The 22,103-nt window shown below is 46.3% G+C and overlaps 3 protein-coding genes across 7 annotated transcripts; all 3 read left to right on the forward strand.

Moving 5' to 3' along the window:
- The first annotated feature begins 5,780 nt into the window (after positions 1-5,780).
- On the forward strand, positions 5,781-16,902 carry LOC109738320 (LEAF RUST 10 DISEASE-RESISTANCE LOCUS RECEPTOR-LIKE PROTEIN KINASE-like 2.4). 5 transcript variants are annotated; one of them, XR_012204079.1, is made up of 6 exons: positions 5,782-6,106; positions 6,254-6,984; positions 15,059-15,094; positions 15,254-16,316; positions 16,424-16,720; positions 16,828-16,902. XR_012204079.1 is itself a non-coding variant. In XM_045234569.2 (5 exons), exons 2-5 carry the CDS (start codon positions 6,267-6,269, stop codon positions 16,485-16,487), a joined length of 1,881 nt encoding a protein of 626 aa, XP_045090504.1. In that variant the 5' UTR covers positions 5,782-6,106; positions 6,254-6,266; the 3' UTR covers positions 16,488-16,902. The 5 variants fall into 5 exon arrangements, 4 of the variants coding, with proteins under 4 accessions (XP_073365960.1, XP_045090504.1, XP_020153010.3 ...); XM_045234569.2 differs by having other exon boundaries at positions 16,424-16,902; XM_045234570.2 differs by having other exon boundaries at positions 5,783-6,054; positions 16,424-16,902.
- On the forward strand, positions 10,617-15,052 carry LOC141042231 (uncharacterized). Its single transcript, XM_073509860.1, has one exon. The coding sequence runs from the start codon at positions 12,113-12,115 to the stop codon at positions 12,602-12,604; it is 492 nt and encodes a 163-aa protein (XP_073365961.1). The 5' UTR covers positions 10,617-12,112; the 3' UTR covers positions 12,605-15,052.
- A 4,249-nt stretch (positions 16,903-21,151) lies between the features above and the next one.
- On the forward strand, positions 21,152-22,049 carry LOC123497489 (uncharacterized). Its single transcript, XM_045234047.1, has one exon. The coding sequence runs from the start codon at positions 21,152-21,154 to the stop codon at positions 21,866-21,868; it is 717 nt and encodes a 238-aa protein (XP_045089982.1). The 3' UTR covers positions 21,869-22,049.
- The last annotated feature ends 54 nt before the right edge of the window (positions 22,050-22,103 follow it).

Here is a 22,103-nt window from a genome sequence, read left to right on the forward strand (position 1 = left end):
AGATAACTACTACTTAGGTTAATAACAATTAGTAGGACTTCATCACAGTTCTTTTGTTGTTCCCTTTAGCTGCTTTAGATAACCATAGTTCTTCTGTAGTTGTAGCTGGACTGTTAATTTGGTACTCCATCACATCGGTGTGGGTTTTGGCAGTACGAGTGTACTGCCACAATGTCACCAGCTGGTGCAATTGCAACCAGTAGAAATGAGAATATAGTATTGGCAATTTGGCATAATATACACGTGAGTCGGATAAGACTTAGGACAATGTCCTTTGAGGCTGCAGAAGATTAGTTGCTAGTTGCTACCATGTGCGTAGGATAAGATCAGATGCTGCTGCTGCAGGATAGTTATCCTCTTCGTATGGCAATATGCTTATTTTCCTTGGTTCCAACTACGCAGCGAATTCTCTTCAAAAAAAATGTGGCGCATGCATGAGGATCAATCCTGTTGACTGCATGACAATCATGTTTCTCATCATTGTAATTTTTGGTTTTGAAAAAAAATACATGTTTTCTTGATCTTCTGTTAAGTCTGTTTATTTATAAATCCAACTTCCATGTTTTTTTAGAGGCAAACCTGAAGACTGACCCCCAATGTTTCCGTGCAGGTAGTAACTCTAATAGGCCACTACACTTTCCAAATTCCAATGCTCGCGTCTTGGTCGTTCCCAAGTTTTCACTACCCTGAGTATGTACTCTACCGTACATTTCCAAAAATTCTTCCTCTCATTCACCTGATGCATACTTGTTCAATATGTTTCCGTGAATTATTAGACATACAATACTTTTGAAATACCCATACTGTAACTGGCCAAAGAACTAGAAGCAAAAGACATACAGTACATCACTTTTCAAATGCTCAATATTGTAGCTGACACACTAGAGAACTAGAAGAATAACCTGGATTAGAAACACTCGTTGGGTGCTTCCCTTGCCCCTGGCAATGTCAATGAATCACAGTGGTACTGTAGGCACCGAGGAAATTGTGGCATGTTGTTTAATTTGTTTATTCATTTGTTGCAGTCTGTGCACTGTTGTGGTGAAACTCTAGTGTTTCTGCAACCTACAAGTGCGTATGGGCACTGATTTCTAGAAGTATTTGAGTTGACATCTTTGTTGGCTTAGATAGTACAGAAATTTTGAAGGGCGGTTGATTTGCTTCTGGTTTTTGAAATAGAGCTGACTATAGTTATGCATAAACGAGAATATGCTTGTAACTGGTGAAAAATAGACCAGCTTTGCAGTTTGCCACATTGGTGATGTAAATGCCCCTAAATGATGATATCTTAGCAAGTGCTTCCTGCGATGTTTAACCTTGTTACTATCGTCCATAAGTATTGCCGTTGATTTTGATATATGAGCACTAGTGTTTCCTGCTTACAGCAAGCTATGTATTGTACATGTGTCCATTTTACCTGTGTAAATAGTTTGTTTCATACCTAGTAACATGTTTCCTCATAATGAATTATTTGTGCCATGTGAATCATTGCTGCTATCCTGCTACTAATGGATACAGGGACGAAATGCACAGTTTCCTGTCAAGTAGTGTTTGTTTGGTGACAGAATGTTGTTTTTTCCTTCCAAGTATAATGCTCCTTTCATGTAGTGATGATACTACATCTATTTCATTTCATGTTTATGCCTCTTCCAGAAAATGTGTTGCACCTACAGTAATCAATCTAACTTATCCATTTTATTTTATAGGCCTTCGAGTACAAGAGGCTGCTGCTTGACTATAACAGCGAACACGACCAACAAGTTCCGCCAGCACGAGGCAAGCGACGACATGCTCGGTTACCCCCACCTGTGAGTCGCGCTCCCCCTGCCCAGCCGCCCCTCCGTGAGTCGCTCTAGATTCAGGATCACTGCTAGATCCTCGGCACTGGAAACGATCAGATATTCAGATGATATGTTAGTTTCTGTGGTTTCTGATAGGCCCGCTGCATCTGTTGGCGTGAACCATTTCCTATGTGGTTCTGTGTGGAACCCTTCCTAATTTGTTTGCAGCCCTTCCTAAATTTTTGTTTTTGTTCTATTTGGAAATGGATGGAGCAGGTGCTCTGCTCTTGCACACGTCTGGTACCGTCTCCGGCGCGGTGGTGCTTCTTGAGGCGACCGTCGTGATGGTGGCTGTGTACGGCGGCGACCACAAGCTCTCCGGTGAGTCGGCTCCATCTTCTAGCCCTAGCTCCCTATTTTCTGCTCCTATAGCATGCTCTGTTGGTTTAGAACACTAGCAGCAGTAGCCTACCGTGTATACGTACTAAACAGCAGGAGCTCAATCACCTTGTGTACACTAGCAGCTTGCTTACACACTTGTCACTTTTGCTTGTGGTAGCCATTACGTAGCTGAATCATGTCCGTGTCTACTAATCATCAGTTCATAGTATTTGGCTTCTGTGTGATGGTCTGCGACTATTTTATGGTGATGTGGATTTACTTTCTGATTTAAAGTTACTAATATTTTTTGTTTTGATTCTTTCTCTGGTGCGAGGAAAGCTGTGAGTAGACGTCAACGATGCCTACTTGCTTGGCTGCTACAGTGATGCATGCGCCAGTCAAGCAAGCACACGTGCATATACGTACATGTTAGGATAGTAGCAGATGTGCCATAATTCCTGTGTAAGGAAATGTATTCCTGAGATGATTTTGTTATGTTATCTAAACCTGGGAGATATGTTATGTGATGTGATAAGATGGATGATCTGAATTCGACATTGAGTTTTCCTGATTTGAATATGAAACAATGTCGGATGCGTGTGTGTAACTGGATTAAAGAGGTCTTGTGCCCAAACAATTTTGTCCAAACATTTATTTCAAAATCCGAGATCTAATACTGGACAACTAATTGGGCTGAAAAAGGCCATAGCCCAACAAGCATTGGTCTGTTTAAAAAATGAAACAAAAAAAGCCTCAGAAAATAAAAAAATATTGCAAAAAAGGCCGAGGCCCCCTAATATGGAAGTATGGCCCGTGCAGAAATTGACAAAAAAAATACACTACATCTTGACTTGCATCTGCATCTTGACTTGACATAGGGTAAACCTTGTGTCACGGTCCAGCAGCGGAAGATCGAACTTCATGGATGCCATGAGTCGATAAATCTGTGTACACAAAGTAGTACAAGCCGGTAGAAATTTTTTTGACGGAATTTAATATGCGAAGCAGATAAAAAATAAAATAAATAGCACCTGGTAGTGTTTACGGGCAGTGGACGTAGCAAGGGACAGAGAAGAAAAAATCTGAACTAGTATCGGCCTTTCCTCCACGTGAGTAGAGTATTAGCAGTTGCTTCAGTTGATGCCCTTTTCTGATGACGTGGATAGCAGCAGTAATCAAAGCAATCGTGCACCTCGGGGGACTTTGAACGAGCAGCGGCTACGGTTGATTCCCTCGGGACAGCAAACGGGACGCTGCGTACTGGAGTAGCAGCGGCAGCAGGTCGCGTCACGACTTGGAGCGTGTACTTGCAGCAACGCGTGGCTCGGCGGATAGGAAGAGCGGCTCCAAGCGCACGGCTTTATAGGGCGGCACAACAGCGCAGATCGATTTCTTGTCGGTCTCGGTTTCAACGGCGGCTGCTCCAGAATCGATCTGGCTTCAGATCGTCAGGTCGCGTCGGCGGCGGCGCACGCGACGCCGTAACCCTAATTCTCTCGTGTCTAATCTTGTATCTGTAACCTCAGCTCTGTATACCACTTGATAGATAATAACGAGAATAAACGAGACACGAGAGACACGGATTTTACGTGGAAACTCTTGCAGCAGAAAACCACGGACGCACGAAGGCGCAATCACTATGAGGAGGAGTATTACAAGCACAAGACGACAAAACATCTTAGGTGCGACTACATGGAGTATATATATATGAGGGCAATACATGAGAGTCCTTGTAGGACAAGTAAACGAGTTGTACTCGTACGCGTCGACGTCAACGCAAAGGTCCACCGGTTGTACTACGTCTAGTCCAACACGGTATAATTTGGATCACATTTTAACACCATTCATCCGAGACCATACATAGTCCTTACACAAGTTGGACACAGGTGAAAAGTCCTCAGCCACCCATAATTTTGTCCCAGGTCTCCCTTGCCCGTCAATTGGGGTACTAAAGAAATTGCTAGGTCCTCAGCCAACCGTATGTCATTCATTCTTAGCCACATTATTCTGTCTCGTCTTCCCACAACCCATGCATGATCACTGATTCAGTTTGCCCCATCTGCTTGTTGCTGACACAAATTTCAAGGCTTACTTGCCGATGGCTCCGACCTCCAGGTTCTTAATGTTCGTCGGGGTTTGGTGGCTGCGACTAATGATCATGGCGGCTGAGGAGCAGCATGGAGAAGGCTGCTTGCGCTCGCCCAAGACATGTGGCAACCTGAACATCTCCAACCCATTCTGGCTCACTGACTGGGAGACGGGAAGGTCATGCGCTTCCCCAGACTACTAGGTCACTTGCTACAACAAGACTCATTATCTACCTACCTCTGTGCCCTTCGGATTAGGCTTTCGAATCATCAACATCTCTTACGAGGAAGACAGCTTGCGTGTCGTTGATTATGCCACGCAGAAATTTTTGCTTGGCACCAACAGCTGCCACTTACCGATCTGGAACACCTCCACCAAACTGGCCCCCGTGTTTAGGATCGACCCCGTCAACCTGAACCTCGTCTGTACAATTGTACGGAGGAGGCTGCAGCGGCGGCTGTGGCAGGCCAGGATAGAGAGATGGTGTAGACGAGCTTGAGATGTGGGAACGAGAGCAAGATGTTCGTCCGCACGGATGACGGATCCAGGAACTACGCCGGCTACGCTCTAGAGGGCTGTGACGCTGTTGTCGTGCGAGTGATTACGAGCAGCTCACCATCGATGGCTTCCTCATGACATGGGATCGACCGGCACCTCTCCTCCCTGCATCTGCACCTACAACTGCGCGTAAGTTCACCTGTCAAATCCTCTTTTAATCAAGTTCGTAGCTAAGCCAGGACAAGCCGCAGTGCCTAATTTGCTTGCATTTCCCTAAGTGAACCAAACAATTAATCATGTTACTCACTTATTACTGATAATAGCTCAACCGCGACTAATTTCTGGTCTTCATGGTTTGCATTACTATCATGTCAATAAAACATCAAATACCGATTCTTAAAAGCGCAATATATTATATATGACTGGAATGTACCATGGTGCTGCTGTCTACAAAGCACGCTTACTCAGTCCTTGGGTCCATCTTTAGTCCGCAGTTGGCAGTCACATCGCATCGCATCATCTCATTAGCCAATACTTGTCCCTTGGGTTCTGCTGAACTATTTATTTTGTTTTGAAAAATTATCATTCACGCAATTCTGACTCTAGCTGTCTCCCACTTCCGTCTATTTGTCTTCTGAAAAACCATCAAGGCGCAATTGATCACCGGTTCTGTCTCCAACCATTCCGATGCTGTTCCGAATTTCATGCCTCTAAATTCACAAACCTGGTAACACACAAAATTAGACAACACATTGCTAGTTGAAAACAAGAACTACATCTAATAGACCCGAAAAGAAGCAGTGCTCCGCTTGCTTCACAAAATATATGGGACTGTACCTACACTGACAACATTCCGTGCCTCCCGTTCCTTGCTCTGAACATAACAATAATGCATTTTATGGTGGGAATACATTCTCGATAAAACGATGGAACAATGCAGCAACTAAATATGGACCGAGACATTTGATGTTGACTCTCTCCGGTGGGTATAGAGAAATAAATGTGTTGACAGAACAGTCAAAGTAGTTGGCTAACACCATTCATAATATCTCCTCCCTTATCTTTGTGTGCTTCAGTATTATCCCTTGAGCTTGAGCCGTATGGACACCAGCCACCCACAGATCGATCAATCCAGCCGCGCGAAGCATCCCCGGGTGCTACAAGCCCTCCTCTACGTCATAGCAATAACATGCTTGTGATGCTGCACTGCACCACATGACGACGCCGGCGGCAACCATGGCAATATCGACATGTCTGAAAAGTCCTGCGCCCACTTGATCTGCAGCCACTCATAATTTTGTGCCAGGTCTTCCCTTTGCCCCGTCAAATGGGATACTCGAGGAGTTCCCATGTTAAGCGTATGATGACTGCCAAAGGACTCCATCGCCCCATCCATATATCATTCATTCTTAGCCTGATTATTCTCTTTCGTATCTCCTCACAGCGCATGCATGATTTCCTATTCAGTTTGCTCCCCTTCTGTTTGTTGCTGAAACAAATTTCAGGGCTCATCGTCTCATGGCTATGGCCGGCTGGTGGTTCTTAATCTTCGTCGCGGTGTGGTGGCTGCCACTGCCACTCACGCCTGTGGTGGCCGAGGAGCAGCAGGGGGAAGACTGCTCGGACCAGAAGTGCGGCAACATCAACATCTCCGACCCGTTCTGGCTCACCGACAAAGATACGGGAAGATCATGCAGTTCTGATCCTTACCTGGACTTCGATGTCGCTTGTCTTAACAACAGTTATCCAGTTCTACGGAGCGCTATAATTTTCAACAAGGGCTTCAAAATCCTCAACATCTCCTACCAGGAACGCAGCTTCTACGCGGTTGATCTGGGCAAGCTCAACATATTGCAGTCCTCCAACAGCTGCCTTTCCCAGTTCTATAACACCTCAATCAAGCTCAACCACCCGTTCACGATCGCCCCCGTCAACCTCAACCTCATCCTGTATAACTGCACGGAGAAGGACGGAGCAGCGGCCGCGGCAAGCCGGGACAGAGCCCTGGCGCCGACGAGAGTGAGGTGCCCGAACGAGTGGGTGGTGCTTGCCCGCGCGGGAGTGCCTCACGACACGACCGGGAACTACAGCAATTATGCTCGGAAGGGCTGTGCTGCCGTCGTGGTGCCGGTGCTGGGCTCATCGTCAGGGGCGAGCGCGGGCGACTATGAGCAGCTCTTCAGCGATGGCTTCCTCTTGACATGGGATCCTCCGCCTCATCTCACTATCTTTCCACGTAAGTTTACTCGTCAAATCATCTTTTGATTAGTTTGTAGGTGAGCTAGGGCGCGCAGTGCATACTTTACTTGGATTTCCCGTATCGAACAAGCAATCAATCAAACTGTAACATGCTTGTTTTAGGTAGATATTTTACAGATCGCCACTTCTCTTTGCTTTTAAGTGGTTAACTAATGCTCAACCATGATTAATTAGTGGAACTCATGATTTGCATTACTTTAATAACTTCATTACGTATGTCAAGAAAGCTGAAATACCGATTCTTAAAAGTGAAATGCTGAGAGAGAAATTTCGTACCATGGCATTGCTGCGTGCACAGCACACAATCCTTGGGCCGTCCATGTCGCTACTGTCTGTAGAGCTGCAGAGCAGACTCAGTCCTTGGGTCCATCTTTACTCCACGGTTGGCGGTCACATCACATCACACCATCTCATTAGTCAAGACTTATCCCATGGGTTCTGCAGAACATGTTATTTTCTTTTGAAAAATCATCGCTCAGCCAGCCAATTCCTTCGGATTCTGGCTGTCCCCCACCTCCATCTCATTTCTATATATCGACCACACCCCATTCATCACCAGATCTCCAACCTTTCCAGATGTACCCAACTAGCTTGTTGCTGCTTCTGTCTGTATGTTTCGCTTGCATCGTAGACATTAGACCAGGCGTGCAGGCACAAGCAGCCTGTCAACCTGAGCGATGTGGCAACCTGACCGTCTATTCCCCATTTGGCATCGTCTCGGGATCAAAGGAGAACAGGTGCGCCCAACTTGGGTTCCAGGTCCACTGCATCGACGGCATCCCATACCTTGGCTACTACGAGGCTGGGTTCGGGCTCCAGATCCTCGACATCTTCTACAGCAACGGTTCCTTGCTGGTGTCGGACGTCCACAAGCTAAGTGAGACAGGATGCAATGTCCCGGAGGCCAACACGGCCACTAAAATGGGGCATCCGTTCTCAGTAAGCCCCATGAATCAAAACCTCATCTTCAACAACTGCACCAAGGCGCCGGCGGCCTGAGCGGGCCTGGTGGACACGGTGTGCCGGAACAACACGTTTGTCCGCGCGGGAGGGCGTTATAATGCATCCACCGTGATAGACGGCGGCTACGCTTTGGATGGATGCAACATCACCACCGTGCCGGTGCTTGGGGCGTCCGGCGAGGTGAATGCCAGTGACTGCAAGGAGCTCATCAGTGATTGCTTCCTCCTGACATGGCAGCCGCCAAATTACCGCAGTGGTAAGCTTACTCGTCCTCGTCTGTCGTCAAATACATTTTGGTGAAGCCATTAGCTAGGCGCCATGCACTAGATAGGTGCCCAGGATTAGACGCTTCAACGTAACAGTTCTGCCCACTTAGATGATAAAAATTGCCTGGCTTATCGTCGAGCCCCATGTTTCAAACAAGCTGGAGCATAGTTGAAGATTTGATTAGAAATGAGAATACGTTTAAGATGACTAGTGGGATATGGATTCCTAAAAAACAAGTGAGAGATGCCAGACCTGGCACCGTCAGGCATTGCTAGTGGCAAAATGGCACTGTCGACCTATGTGGCTACACCAATAAATATTTTAGCCAGCCACATGTGGTCCTTCCAATCTGCGGACTCCACACAAGAAAATATTTGACCAATCAAGATTTTGAAGTCATCAGAAAGTCAAAGATTGTTGAAATATATTACCCGCCTCCCTTCATCAGTTCAGACTTTTGGATGAGTTGGCTGGCGCATTCAATATGGTATCAGAGCCAAGAGGTCTAGAGTTCAAGATCCTGCCAACGCACTATTAAATAAAATGATTCTGCGGCCTACATTGATCCCACGTCTAAGGACTAAAATAGCCTAGACGTGAGGGGGAGTGTTGAAATATATTGTCCGCCTCTCTCCATCAGTTCGATCAGTTCAGACTTTTGAATGAGTTGGCTGGAGTATGAATTCAATAAAGATAACTACTTTGACCGTGGATGGGTGCAGGAATAGTTAGGCCGCGTGTGACCTTGTTGCCTCTCATCTAGTTTGCCCACTTGTATGTAATACTCCGCTACCGCCATGTGTAAGAGCAAGAAGATCGATTAATTCCACATCTCTACAGCAGCCTGCACCGCCACTAGCACCCAAAACAGCACGACAGCATCAACTCTCTATAGTGGGTATGGAGAAGTAAATGAGTCCACAGAACCAATCAAACTTATTGGTAACACCACTTATACTATGTTCAAATCAAACTTGTTTTCCCTTCAATATTATTATATCTTCAGTCGACAGAACCAGTCAAACTTGTTGGCTAGCACCACTTGCACTATGTTCAAATCAGAATTGTTCACGATACAACTGTGGTGGAAATACGTTCACGATAAAACTGTGGAACACTGCACCGACTAGACATGGATCGAGACATTTGGATTTGACTCTTTCTGGTGGGTATGGAGAAATAAATGCGTCCAGAGAACCAGTCAAACTCGTTGGTTAACAAACCATTCAAAGTAGTTGGCCAACACCATCCATAATATCTTCTGCCTTATCTTCGTACTTCAATATTATCCGCTGCATCTTGAGCCATACTGCCACCAGCCACCCATAGCAACAACATGCTCCGTGCCGCTGCACCACACAGCGATGCCAGCGGCCGCAACCATGGCGATATTGACATGTTTGCACCCACTTGATCTGCTTCCACCCATGTCTTCCCTTTCCCCGTCAATTGGGATACTTGAGGAGTTCCCATATTAAACGAAAGATCACTGCCAAAGGACTCCATTGCTCCATCCATGTATCATTCATTCTTAGCTAGATTATTTCTCTCTCGCATCTCCCCACAGCCAATGCATGATCACCGATTCAGTTTGCTCCCCGTTTACTTGTTGCAGCAACAATTTGCTAGTCCTATGAACAGATGGCTTCCGACACAATTTTCAAGGTTCATTCTCTGATGGCTAAGGCGTGCTGGTTCTTGGTCTTGGTCGGGGTGTGGTTCCTGCCACTAATGGTCGTGGTGGCCGAGGAGCAACAGGGGACTGCTCAGCAGAGAATTGCGGCAATGTCAACATCTCTGATCCATTCTGGCTCACCGACAAAGATACGGGAAGACCATGCAGTTCGGATCCCTACTCGGACTTCTATGTCGCTTGTATCAACAACAGTTATCCATCTCTATGGAGCTCTATACCCCTCAACAACGGCTTTGAAATCCTCAACATCTCTTACGAGCAAATTGCAGATGATCTGGGCAAGCTGGATTTATTGCACGCTCGCAATAGCTGTCAAGCACCGTTGTATAATACCTCAATCAAGCTGAACCGCCCATTCAAAATCGCCCCCATCAACCTAAACCACATCCTGTATAACTGCACGGAGAACGACGGAGCAGCGGCCGCGGCACGTTGGCACACAGAGCTGGCGCCGACGAGAGTGAGGTGCGGGAACGAGTGGGAGGTGGTTGCTCGCGCGGGAGTGCCTCACGAGGTCACCGGGAACTACATCAATAATTATGCTCTGGAGGGTTGCGCCGCCATCGTGGTGCCGGTGCCGAGCTCGTCAGCCAGGGGGAACGCGAGCGACGAGCAGCTCTGCAACGACGGGTTCCTCTTGATATGGGATTCCCCGCTTCACCCCTCTATCTTTCCACGTCAGTTCACCCGTCAAATCATCTTTTAATTTGTCCATATGTGAGCTAGGGCGCGCAGTGCCTAATTTTCTTGGATTTCTTGTATCGAACAAGCAATCAATCAAATTGTAACATGCTTGTTTTAGTTACATATTTTACGGATCACCACTTCTCTTTGCTTTGAAGTGGTTAACTAATGCTCAACCATGATTAATTACTGAAACTCATGATTTGCACTACTTTAATAACTTCATTACGTATGTGAAGAAAGCTGAAATACCGATTCTTAAAAGTCACATCGCAATGCACTGTTGAAAAATATAGGATGGCTAATGTTTCGTGTTGTACTAATCTGACCCTCGTGAGGGATTATATAGTGTATATGAGAGAGGGATAGGCTTGAAGTACAAGGCAAGGTTGTTTAAACCTATTTTATCTCTAATTTATCTCTATCTCTCAAAGATGATATCTCTAACACACACCATCTCATTAGTCAGAGACTTGTCCCTTTAGTTCTGCTGAACTGTTTATTTTCTCTTGAAAAATTGTTGCTCAACCAGTCAAACTCCATCGATTTGTCATTGAATATATATCGTCCAACCAATTCATCACCAGATCCCCAGCCTTTCTAGATGTACCCAACCAGCTTGTTCTTGCTCCTGTGTGTATATTATGAAAAAGAGCCCCCCCCCCCCCCCCCCCCGCGCTTTATTTCATAAAGCACAAACGCCAAGCGTCCAACAACACGAAGACCCAAAGAAATAAAATAGGAACTAATCAGGCTCCGGGGGTGGCGGGAGAGACAGCTGTGCCTTCGCGGCTGCAGTGGTGCGAAGACCCGAGATGATGGCGTCGATGAAGTCGCGATCGCGCCGCTTGCTAAGCGGTCTCCGGAGCTGTAAAAAAGCACACATTTTGAAAATGGCATCAGTAACATTGCATGGAATCACGTGTTCGATGACCAAATTATTGCGAATATTCCAGAGGGTCCATGACAGGGTACCCATGGCTACCGAAAGGGATGGCTGACTAGTTGAGGGGGAACTAAAAATCTCCCGGAACATGTCCGAGAGGTTGTCATGGCACCACGTCCCTCCCAGAACTTCCCGGAAGCAAATCCAAAGTAATCTCGCGGCCAGGCAACGGAAGAAGATATGGTGGGAGTCTTCTGGTACTCCACATAGGGAACAAAGGCCGCCACCCATTCCATTACGCCGAAGGACCTCCGTGCCCGAGGGCAGTCGGCCTCGCACCCATTGCCATAGGAAGATATGGATCTTCAGTGGTAATTTAATCTCCCACAACACCGTTAGCTCAGTGGGACCCGGATTCACCAAAATGGCATGATACAAGGACTTAGTGGAGAACGAGCCATTCGGCTCGAGATGCCACGCAAAGGAATCCTGCTCCAAAGAAAGAGTGTGCAATGCAATACATTCCAACAACTCGTTCCATTGTTCCCGCTCGAGCACCCCAAAGGTGCGCTGGAAAGCAATAGAGCCAAAGTTATCTAATGGGTCACCATGGGCACCGACGGCGTGTGCCGTGCCGATTTCAATGTCTCGTCCAGCTTAGCTCTCGCCCCGTTCAGGATCAGCCCAAGCAACATGGCCCTGTGCTTCCTCTTCAAGTTCAACGGGACAGAACCGCGAGGGCGCGAGTACGTGAACGCCACCGGCGTGCCCAGCTGCGGCAGGCCCATCATCACGTACCTCGGCGGGAGCTACGACCGGGACATCCTGCCGACAATCCTGGCCGGGAACTGCACGTACACGTACCTGCCGGTGCTCAGGTCGGAAGCGCCAGTCTCAACGGCGGCCAACTACGGCCGTCTCCTGAAGGCAGGGTTCCTCCTGGATTGGGCGGGCACTGGCATAGGGGACTGCCCCGCCTGCGTTGCGAGCGGGGGGCAGTGCCGGTACATCAACACCGCCGGGGAGTTCGTTTGTCTCTGCCCCGACGGCAAGTTGCCCGGGTCGACATGTGCCGGTAAGCCTCCAAATAAGTTTACATAATTCTAACACTCAAAATTACACCATGAAGCAACTAGCTGCTGAAAACTTGAAATACATAGCCAGTTTCCAGAACATGGGGATAAACTATAGTGAAAAATGCGATAGTTGTCTTCGTTGAGCGATATCTGTTGTGTAGAGCGTGGAGTGGAGTAGTGCACTCGGTCAAGCTTTAGTCCACGGCAGATGTCACATCGCAAGAATAGACTAATCAAAGATTTTGATGTCACCGGAAAATTGATGAGTCGACGACAATGATACTTTGACCAAGTCCGCATTCGTTGTTTCCTCCTCGCCTCTCATAGGTTTGGAAAAGGGATCCTCTCCTAGGCCGTCGGCATTTCTCAGACTATGCCGACGGCCCCGACAAAAATCCGTCGGCATAGAAAAGACTGTCGGCTTAGGGCTTAATTCCGGTAGTGCGGTGATGCTTCGTCGTCGACGTCCTGCGAGCCAGCGTCATGCAGTGGCCTCCTGGTCATGTCATCGATGGCGGCTCAAACATGGTGGAGTTGGCGCGGCACCGTGTGCTCTCATGTTTGGTTGGATAGGCTGCCTCCTGGTGGATGCACGCAGATGCAGTAATGCATGCCTACGAAAGAATAATCCAGGCGTGCTGATCCACTTCCCACTGTATTATTCTCCCACACGACAATGATAGATAGGCTACGAACACCAAGGAACCGCCTCTCAGGTCGTCAGTAACGACCAGAGAAAAGAATGGAGGATGAGGAATGGTTGGTTTTTTCTTTTCCCGAGCAGTAGGTAAGGAGGAGTTCAAACCCAAACCCGGACCGACGACCTTCCTCCGGTCACTGGCAATTGGGCCCAGAGGATCCATGTGGCGGATCTGATAGAATTTTCCTAAAAATTTAGAAATAATTACAACATTTATGAAATATCTGTCATTTCAGCAAGGAGTGAAATGTTTCTCTATTTGAAATTTTAAATCTACCAATTAACTTTCACTTTTGTCTTTGTCAAAATATTGATAAGGTTGACGAAATCAATCTTCCGCATATTTGCTTTTTTTCCTTCTCCTTTCTCATGTGATTATCTAGTTAGCAGTTTACATTTCTCACCGAAATATCTCTTGTTCTTTCGTCTTTGTATCCACCAATCGTCTGGTGGCAGGGGTTCTGGTGGTAGGGGTACCTAGCTCACTAGGATTCAACCCGGTATGCGGATCCGTCTTCGATGCTTGTTACCTGTCCACTAGCTGAATTTAGTCTAGTTCGGTGTTCAACTGGTTATCATTGTTCTCCCCTCCAAAATCCTTTGTATATGGTCAGGGTTTAGGGCTTACATAGGCATCATTTGTGCGGGGACATCCACATCGTGTATTCTTTGTGGCTTTGCGCAGCTACCTGCCCGAGTGTGGCCACCGTACCTTCTCAAGTTCACCCGCGACAGCACCGACAAGGCCTCCCTCTAGATGAGAACCTCGTCATCTCCTACCCAGAAAACTCCATCCTTGTCACCAACCTCTAGCTCTCCAATAGTGTGCGTGACATAGAACTCCACGTGGACACCTCTTCCGATTCCGCATTGGCGCTGCCAACGAGGAGCTCTTCTTCCTCTACAACTGCACCTTGCATGCGCGGCCACCTCCGCTTACATAGGAATCAACAAACCATGCCAGTGGATCCAACACAGGTGGCTCAATAACTCATTTGTGTGGCTTGTTGCGGCCTACAAGCCTGCTGACATTTGAAGGCCGATTCAGAGAACTGTATGTTCCTGATGATGCCAGTGTTGGCCGGCGGCTGCAAAGCAGGGAGAATTTGCAAGATCAATATCCCCTATGATATCTTCAAGTGCCATTGCTCCAGCAGCGTGTCTTTGTCCATCATCTGCGGGCGGAGTTAACATATATAATAGTGACGGTGAGTTTGATCGTAAAATAAGATACAACGCTTCTGTAGATTAAGTAGTCTTCGATTTTAGCGCACTAAGTTAAGGTGGTTTACAGGAAAAATGCCATTTGAACATACATCAGCAGCTGCTGCAACCTAGAACGTATTTTGGCTGGGGGCAAACTACTTGAGTGGGGGCATATTCTATAAAAATTCAAAGAATTTAAGCATATTTTTCAGAAAATACAAGCAAATCTTAGTAGAATTTCAAAGTTTGAGTGGGGGCTCAGGCCCCCACTCACCTCAATGTAGGTCCGCCCTTGATCGCTCATATTGACTACTAAATCTGCACAAACCCTATAACTACTTTTTCTTGTCGAACCTGCATTTGATCAACATAGCTGCTCTATCAAAAGGAAGTCAGATAAGTAGAACATGTTCTCTTGTTCTTGACCATCTTGCAATGTTTTTTTTGGTATACTTCTTTAGCAGAATATTAAATATTCATATGCGATGCTTGTCTCTTCCCTATGAAAAAACAACCAACGTAATACTATTGGGTGACATTGTTTTTACTCATAAATGTTATGTTACATTCCAGGTAGTGAGAGGAGAGGGAAGAAGATTATGCTAATAGGTATGCTATTTTTTTGCCATCTTTTCATATGTAGTACTAGTTTTGCAACCATGTACTCTTGCAGAAAGAGAAATTTAAACCACTGATGGTCTGGAAATCATAATGAATGTAGTAATTTCTGGTTTACAAAAGAAAATAACATCAGCTTTCATCTCTCAGGTACTACATCAGCAGCTGCAACCTTTCTCTGTGCATGTCTTTATGTGCTGATATGGCATAGAAAAGGGAAAAGACTATGGTTTCTCCTTTGCAACAAGGCTAGCAGCAACACTGAGAAGAATTACGAGGCCATGATAGTATCATATGGATCCCTAGCTCCAAAAAGATACATGTACTCAGAGGTAATGAAGATAACTTCTCGTAACGAACAGCTTGGTAAAGGTGGTTATGGTGTGGTTTTCAAAGGAAGACTATACGATGGTCGCCTGGTTGCTGTGAAATTCTTGCATGACTGCAAAGGAAATGGGGACGAATTTGTGAATGAGGTTATCAGCATTGGCAGGACCTCTCATGTTAATGTTGTTAGCTTATTTGGATATTGTTTGGAGGGCTCAAAACGAGCACTTATATATGAGTACATGCCCAATGGTTCCTTGGATAAGTACATTTACTCAAAGAACCCCAAGGAAATTTTAGGATGGGAGAGGCTCTATGCGACAGCACTCGGGATTGCTCGTGGCCTTGAATACTTGCACCATAGCTGTAATACACGTATCGTCCACTTTGATATCAAGCCCCAAAATATCCTTCTAGATAAAGATTTTTGCCCAAAGATTGCTGATTTTGGTCTAGCTAAATTGTGTCATACAAAGGAGAGCAAGCTTTCAATGACTGGTGCTAGAGGAACAATTGGGTTCATCGCTCCAGAAGTTCACTCTCGAACCTTCGGAGTGGTTTCAACAAAGTCAGATGTTTATAGTTATGGAATGATGCTTTTGGAGATGGTTGGAGGCAGGAGAAATGTAAAATCAATTGTTGAAAATTCCAGCGAAAAATATTTTCCAGACTGGATTTACGACCACTTTGCGCAAGATGATGGATTACAAGCATGTGAAATCACAAGAGAAATGGAGGAAATCGCGAGAAAGATGACCTTAATTGGCTTGTGGTGCATACAGATATTACCTGCATATCGCCCTACTATAACCAAGGTTCTAGAAATGTTTGAGAGAAGTTCAGATGACATGGACATGCCACCAAAGCAAAACTTCTCAGGGTTGATGTAAGATATTTCTCCATGCATCTTTGTTTCATTAATTTTCATTCAAGTTACTATATCGAATGATTTATTTCAGTAACTTGACAGACGTGATTATCTCTCTTTTTCAGTGAAAATTCAGCTCACAATTATAATGTACAAAGTGCGAGTTCTACCAGATCTGAGGAGATTTGATTGTAAATTCAAAAATACTACAACGATTGCCAACTCTTTGAGAACGCGACCTGTACCAAAGATAAACAAGCGCAGTGGAGTTCGGCATTGTATCATAAAACACACATAATTGCTAATGCATAATTGCTTCGAAATTCCTTGGTTTCAGTCAACCATCTCAGACTTCAAATTTGCTTTCGGATACCACCACTTTCCTTCTTTTGCTTATAGAAATTAGAGAGAAGGGCAATATGGTGGGGATCTAAGGTGGAAATTACAATTTAAGTAGCCTTTGCAACAGACCCTTATTCCAGGCATGCGTAAACTAGAGTAAGTTAGCACTATCTGGAACAATGTGTAGCTTGCTATTCTGGTTATAAACAGAAGTTGGATAAATGTATTGCTGAAGTTCATTATTAAATAACTTGACCTACAAGTTCACGTGTTGTTCGAGTGAAGATTCGGCACACAACATGAGTGTACAAGGTGCATGTTCTACCATTTCAGAAGATTTGAGCCTTATGAATTCAAAATTTGTTCAATGGACTTGATTCAGAAATTAAACAAAGCAACATCATATTCAAGTTGTATCATAAAACATATTTCATATATGTACAGATGGGTGGCTCTACCTTGAACAAACAGACTCGGATAGATGTTTCCAGAGTTTCCATTAAATCAAACTTACTGCCCAAGTTAGAAAAACATTACTTCGTCACATGGATCATGTCAAGAAGTAGGGGATATGATGTTATACCCGTGTTCATCATAGATAGGAGTAGTGATGGCCAACTTGCATTGCTGATTCTCTTGCACATACTGGTTAGTTCTGTCAAAGAATTAATATTAGCTTCCTTTCAGAAGTATAGTATGGTAATGAGCAGAAGAGAAACATAAATAGGGGGAAATAGGTGATAGTACTAAATGATGTTTCGACTTCCGAAAATCAGCCATGGTTCTAACACTGGTCACCCCATTACCAGTTCACATTGGTGTTAGCCAGGACCTTTCCAGATTACTGTATTTGATACGAATCAATAATTTAAAACAGGTGTTTGAGGAATTGGGTGCTCAAGTTTCAACTGCAAGGAAACCTATTATTTTATCTTTTGGGAACAACGAGGCTTCTAGATTGCCGATTTCCTCCAAAATTCAGTAAGTTGCCATTCAGGCTAGAGAAGAACTAGCTAAAATTCAGATCCCCAAAGTGTCCTTGCCAGTGTACCCAACTAAATATTACCTATAACCTATTCAATTCAGCAGATCCGCACCAAGAAGAAATCCATAGTAATAATCGTAGCAATTGAAGGGGCATGCTTACTTGGTACTAGGAGATGCTCTTCACCACCACCGTCATTTCCTCGTCGCTGCCTCGTCGGCGACAAGTCATGCCATGTCGCGATTGCTCGTTGATTTCCTTGTTGGTGGCGGCACTCTCCATGGGATCACGCGGCGGGAGACTATTGCGGAGATTCTAGAAGACCGGTGACTCTTGGTTGTGCGGGCCAGGATGGCAACAGTAGTACGCAGTGGCACCGGCACGGGAGAGGAGGCCACGGTGGGAGATGGCGCCGGCGAAACGAAGCATACCAGCCGCGGCAGCGGCGTAATTTTGGCAGGTTTGGGCTCTGGGCTTTATCGCTCATCATGCGCCCAAACTGCTTGATGCCCCAACCTGGGCCTTAATGCAGTATGGCGAGATGCTGGAACCGTGGACCATGGACGGACGCACCTGCCCGAGAGCTCACGGCATCTCAGACAGAGACTGTTCGTCATCAAGTTCTCTGGAAAGTGAGCATTTTCTGTGGAACTTTTTTAGATTTGATGTGCAGCCACATCCAGTCATAATTATGATCCCTTGCCCCGTCAACTGATGTAGTCGGCGAATTCATATGCGTAGACGTGTGACGACCGCCAAAGGACTCCATTGCCCCATATGCTCTCATCCATTCTTAGCCATAGTATTGTCTTCCGTATCTCCCCCACAGCCCATGATCATCTATTCAGTTTGCTTCCCTCTATATCATCTATTTAGTTTGCTAGCAATAGATAACAAGGCTAATTCTCATATGGCTACTAGCTGCTGGTTCTTGTTCTTCGTCTGGGTTTGGTGACTGCCACCGATGCTCACCGGAGCTGAGGAACAGCATGGCGAAGGCTGCTCAGCCAAGAGGTGCGGCAACCACAACATCTCCCACCCATTCTGGCTCGTTGACGACAAGACGGGAAGATCATGTGGTCCCTTGGATTTTGAGGTAACTTGCGGTAGCAACCGCACTCCAGTTCTTCGGAGCTTCGGAGACGACGGTTTTGCAATAACCTGCATTTCCTACGAGGAACGGAGTTTACGCGTCGTCGATCTATACAATCGGAATCACCTGCACGACACCAGCAGCTGCCATGTCCGGAGCTGGAACGCCTCCGACCAACTGGGCCGCCTGTTTAGGGTTGACCCCATCAACCTCAACGTCGTCCTGTACAATTGCACGAAAGCGGCTGCGGCGGCGGTGGCACGTCAGGACAAGGCGCTGGTGCCAATAAGATGCCGCAACGAGAGCAACGCATTTGTCCGCACGGCAGGGCATTACGATGCTACCGACGACTATGCCAGGTATCATGTGGAGGGCTGCGAAGCCACCGTCGTGCCGGTGCTGGGCGTTCCTGGCATGGCGCACGCGAGCAACTACGAGCAGCTTATCAGTGGTGGATTCCTCCTCACATGGCAGACTGGTAAGCTTGCTTCTCAGATTAGCCCATTTTTTTGGCTGCTTCAAGTCTTGTATCTCCTTTTATTTTACATTACTGTGTGTTAACCGATTTTGATTGAATTACGGTGTGTTAACCCACAATGATAAGTCCATGGTCATGTCCACCACCTCCTCCATGGAGATTAGCGCAAAGTTATAGCGAAAAAAATAAAATAAAAAATCAATGATTGAGAATCTGTGCTTTCAAAACAAAATCCGCCACCCCCAATTTTCGCCCCATCTATTCGTGAATTTAAAAACCGTTTGAATAAATAAAAGTAAGTCCTGAAAGGGTTCAGACCCTAATCATTGTACGGCTTTTATGTTTCTATGTCCTGGGACAGTTTCTTTATTTCTAAGCGAGCCAAGTTGCACACGACAAAAGCTAACAGTGCAAAAAATAATAATTAACGGCAACTTTAGGTTTGAACTGGACTTCCCCTGCAAAGAAAGAAATTTGCACACAGTTTCTAGAATGTACAACCCCAATAACTGATCAGTGTACCGCAGATATATCTATTTTTCATTGGGCGTCGTTACCTGACAAGTGTGAATCTTGTCCCGAGATTAGAATCTGGCAACCAGCTAGCCGACAAGAGCATTGAGTAGCCGGTACAAGAACCAGCCTTAAACATCATGTTTGCATGTCATGTCACGGGCACACAGAGCCACGGAGATCGGTTAATGGTTTCCGCGTCAATTGGGTTAGAAATTCAGAGGGCCATGCCTTAAAGCATCTCTAGCAGACCTTGAAAAAACTCAATGAAACAATGAGGGCAGTAATAACGATGCTGGCCCTGTGACAAGGGGAGACACATGATGCGAGCCCGCTCGACGACTTTGCGGGCCTGACCCGCGCCCGGGGGTGGGGAGCCTACGAGTTCGTCGAGATCTACTGGAAATGCCTCGGCATTGACTTTGCGAGCTTGGCGTCCGGAAGGCGTGGGGGAGGTGCCGTGACCGACAGACCAGACGGTGTTGAACTAGGGGACGCGCTGCGAGCCATCGACCTAGGGGACACGCTGCAAGCGGAAGCAGAGGAACACGATAGGGAAAAGCAAGAAGGTGACGAAGAGAGGATCAAACGGTTCACGTACATTAGATTAGATGTCTAACAGGTGACCGGCTCATATTTCGGGCGGCTGACTGGGCGGCTATCCCTGCACTAGTTCCTGTTCGGCAACATGATAAGATGGATAAGACTAGGAGAATCTGTCAAGGCTATAAACTGGCTTCAATTCACCCTAATACTATTTTAGAACTGAAGGTTAGACCGTTTTTTTCTATCGATACTGTTTCCTGCCAAGTGTGAAGGTTGTACAAAGATTAGAATCTACATCTAGCTAGATACTAGCGGACAAAAGCATGAAGTAGCAGATACCCAAAGAACGAGTCTAACAGGTGACCGGCTCATATTTCGGGCGACTGACTGGGCGGCTAGCCCTGCACTAGTTCCTGTTCGGCAACATGATAAGATGTATAAGGCTAGGAGAATCTGTCAAGGCTATAAATTGGCTTCATTTCACACAAATATTATTTTAAAACTGAAGGCTAGACCGCTTTTTTGTATCGGATACTGTTTCCTGCCAAGTGTGAAGGTTGTACAAAGATTAGAATCTACTTCAAGCTAGTAGATACTAGCGGACAAAAGCATGAAGTAGCAGATACCGAAAGAACGAGTCTAAGCATCCTGGTTCGAGTCGCATCAGGGGCACACGGTGGTCGTTGCTTAGCCCGTCAAAGGAGTTACCCTGATATTTTAAAGGCATGGCTTACCATACCAGTCCAAGTAGTAATCGGCGAATTTGTAAACGATCCTCGTTTTTGCTTAGACAATGGTATTCTCTCATATGTGCTGTCTATGTCCACATAACCCATGACAACCGACCCAGCCAACACTTTGTTCTTCAGTGTAATCTTCCCATATCTTCCACACCCATGGCCCCGAGTTGCTGGTTCTTCTGGGCCTTGTGGCTACCACTGATGCTCACGGTCACGGTGGCTCTGGAACAAAGGGGAGGCTGCTCGGAACCGGCCAAGCGCTGCGGCAACCTCACCATCTCCGACCCATTCTGGCTCACTGACTTGGATGACTTGGAGACCGGAAGATCATGTGGTTCCTTGGACTTTCAGGTCGTTTGTTATAACAACACTTCTCCTTCTCTACAGAGCTCTACATTCTTAGGCTTCGGCTTTGGAATCCTCAATATCTCTTACGAGGAGCACAGCTTGCATGTCGTTGATCTAGGCAAGTTTGAATTGTTGCACGCCTCCAACAGCTGCCATGTACGGATCTGGAAAACCTCCATCAAACTGGCCCGCGTGTTTAGGATCGACCCCGCCAACATGAACCTCATCCTGTACAATTGCACAGAGAAGGTGGCCAGGGCACGTCGAGACAGGGAGCTGGTTCAGACGAGGATGAGGTGCGGGAAGGAGAGCAAAGTGTTTGTCCGTGCCGCTGGGCGCTATAATGAAACGAGTGACTATGGCGACTATGAGGGCTGCGACGCTACCGTCATGCCAGTGTTCGGCTCTTCGTCGGGCGAGGTGAACGCGAGGGACTACCAGCGGCTCATCAACGATGGGTTCCTCTTGACATGGGATGAACCTCCTCCCCTTGCAGGTAAGCTCACCCCTCAAATCATTTTTTAACAAGTTCGTAGCTAAGCTCCAACGTGCAGTGCCTTTATTTGGATTTCCGTTATGGAACCAAGCAATCAATCATGTCACTCACTTATTACTCGTAGCTCAACCATGAGTAATTACTGATACTCACAGTTTGCATTACCAAGAATTTATAAAATTATCATGGGATGCTGAGAGAGAAATATAGAACAGGAAAATACCATGGCAGAGCTCCTTCCTGGTCTGCAGAGTGCGCACACTC

Source organism: Aegilops tauschii, chromosome 3 (genome assembly GCF_002575655.3).
Source record: "Aegilops tauschii subsp. strangulata cultivar AL8/78 chromosome 3, Aet v6.0, whole genome shotgun sequence".
NCBI classification, from domain to species: domain Eukaryota; kingdom Viridiplantae; phylum Streptophyta; class Magnoliopsida; order Poales; family Poaceae; genus Aegilops; species Aegilops tauschii.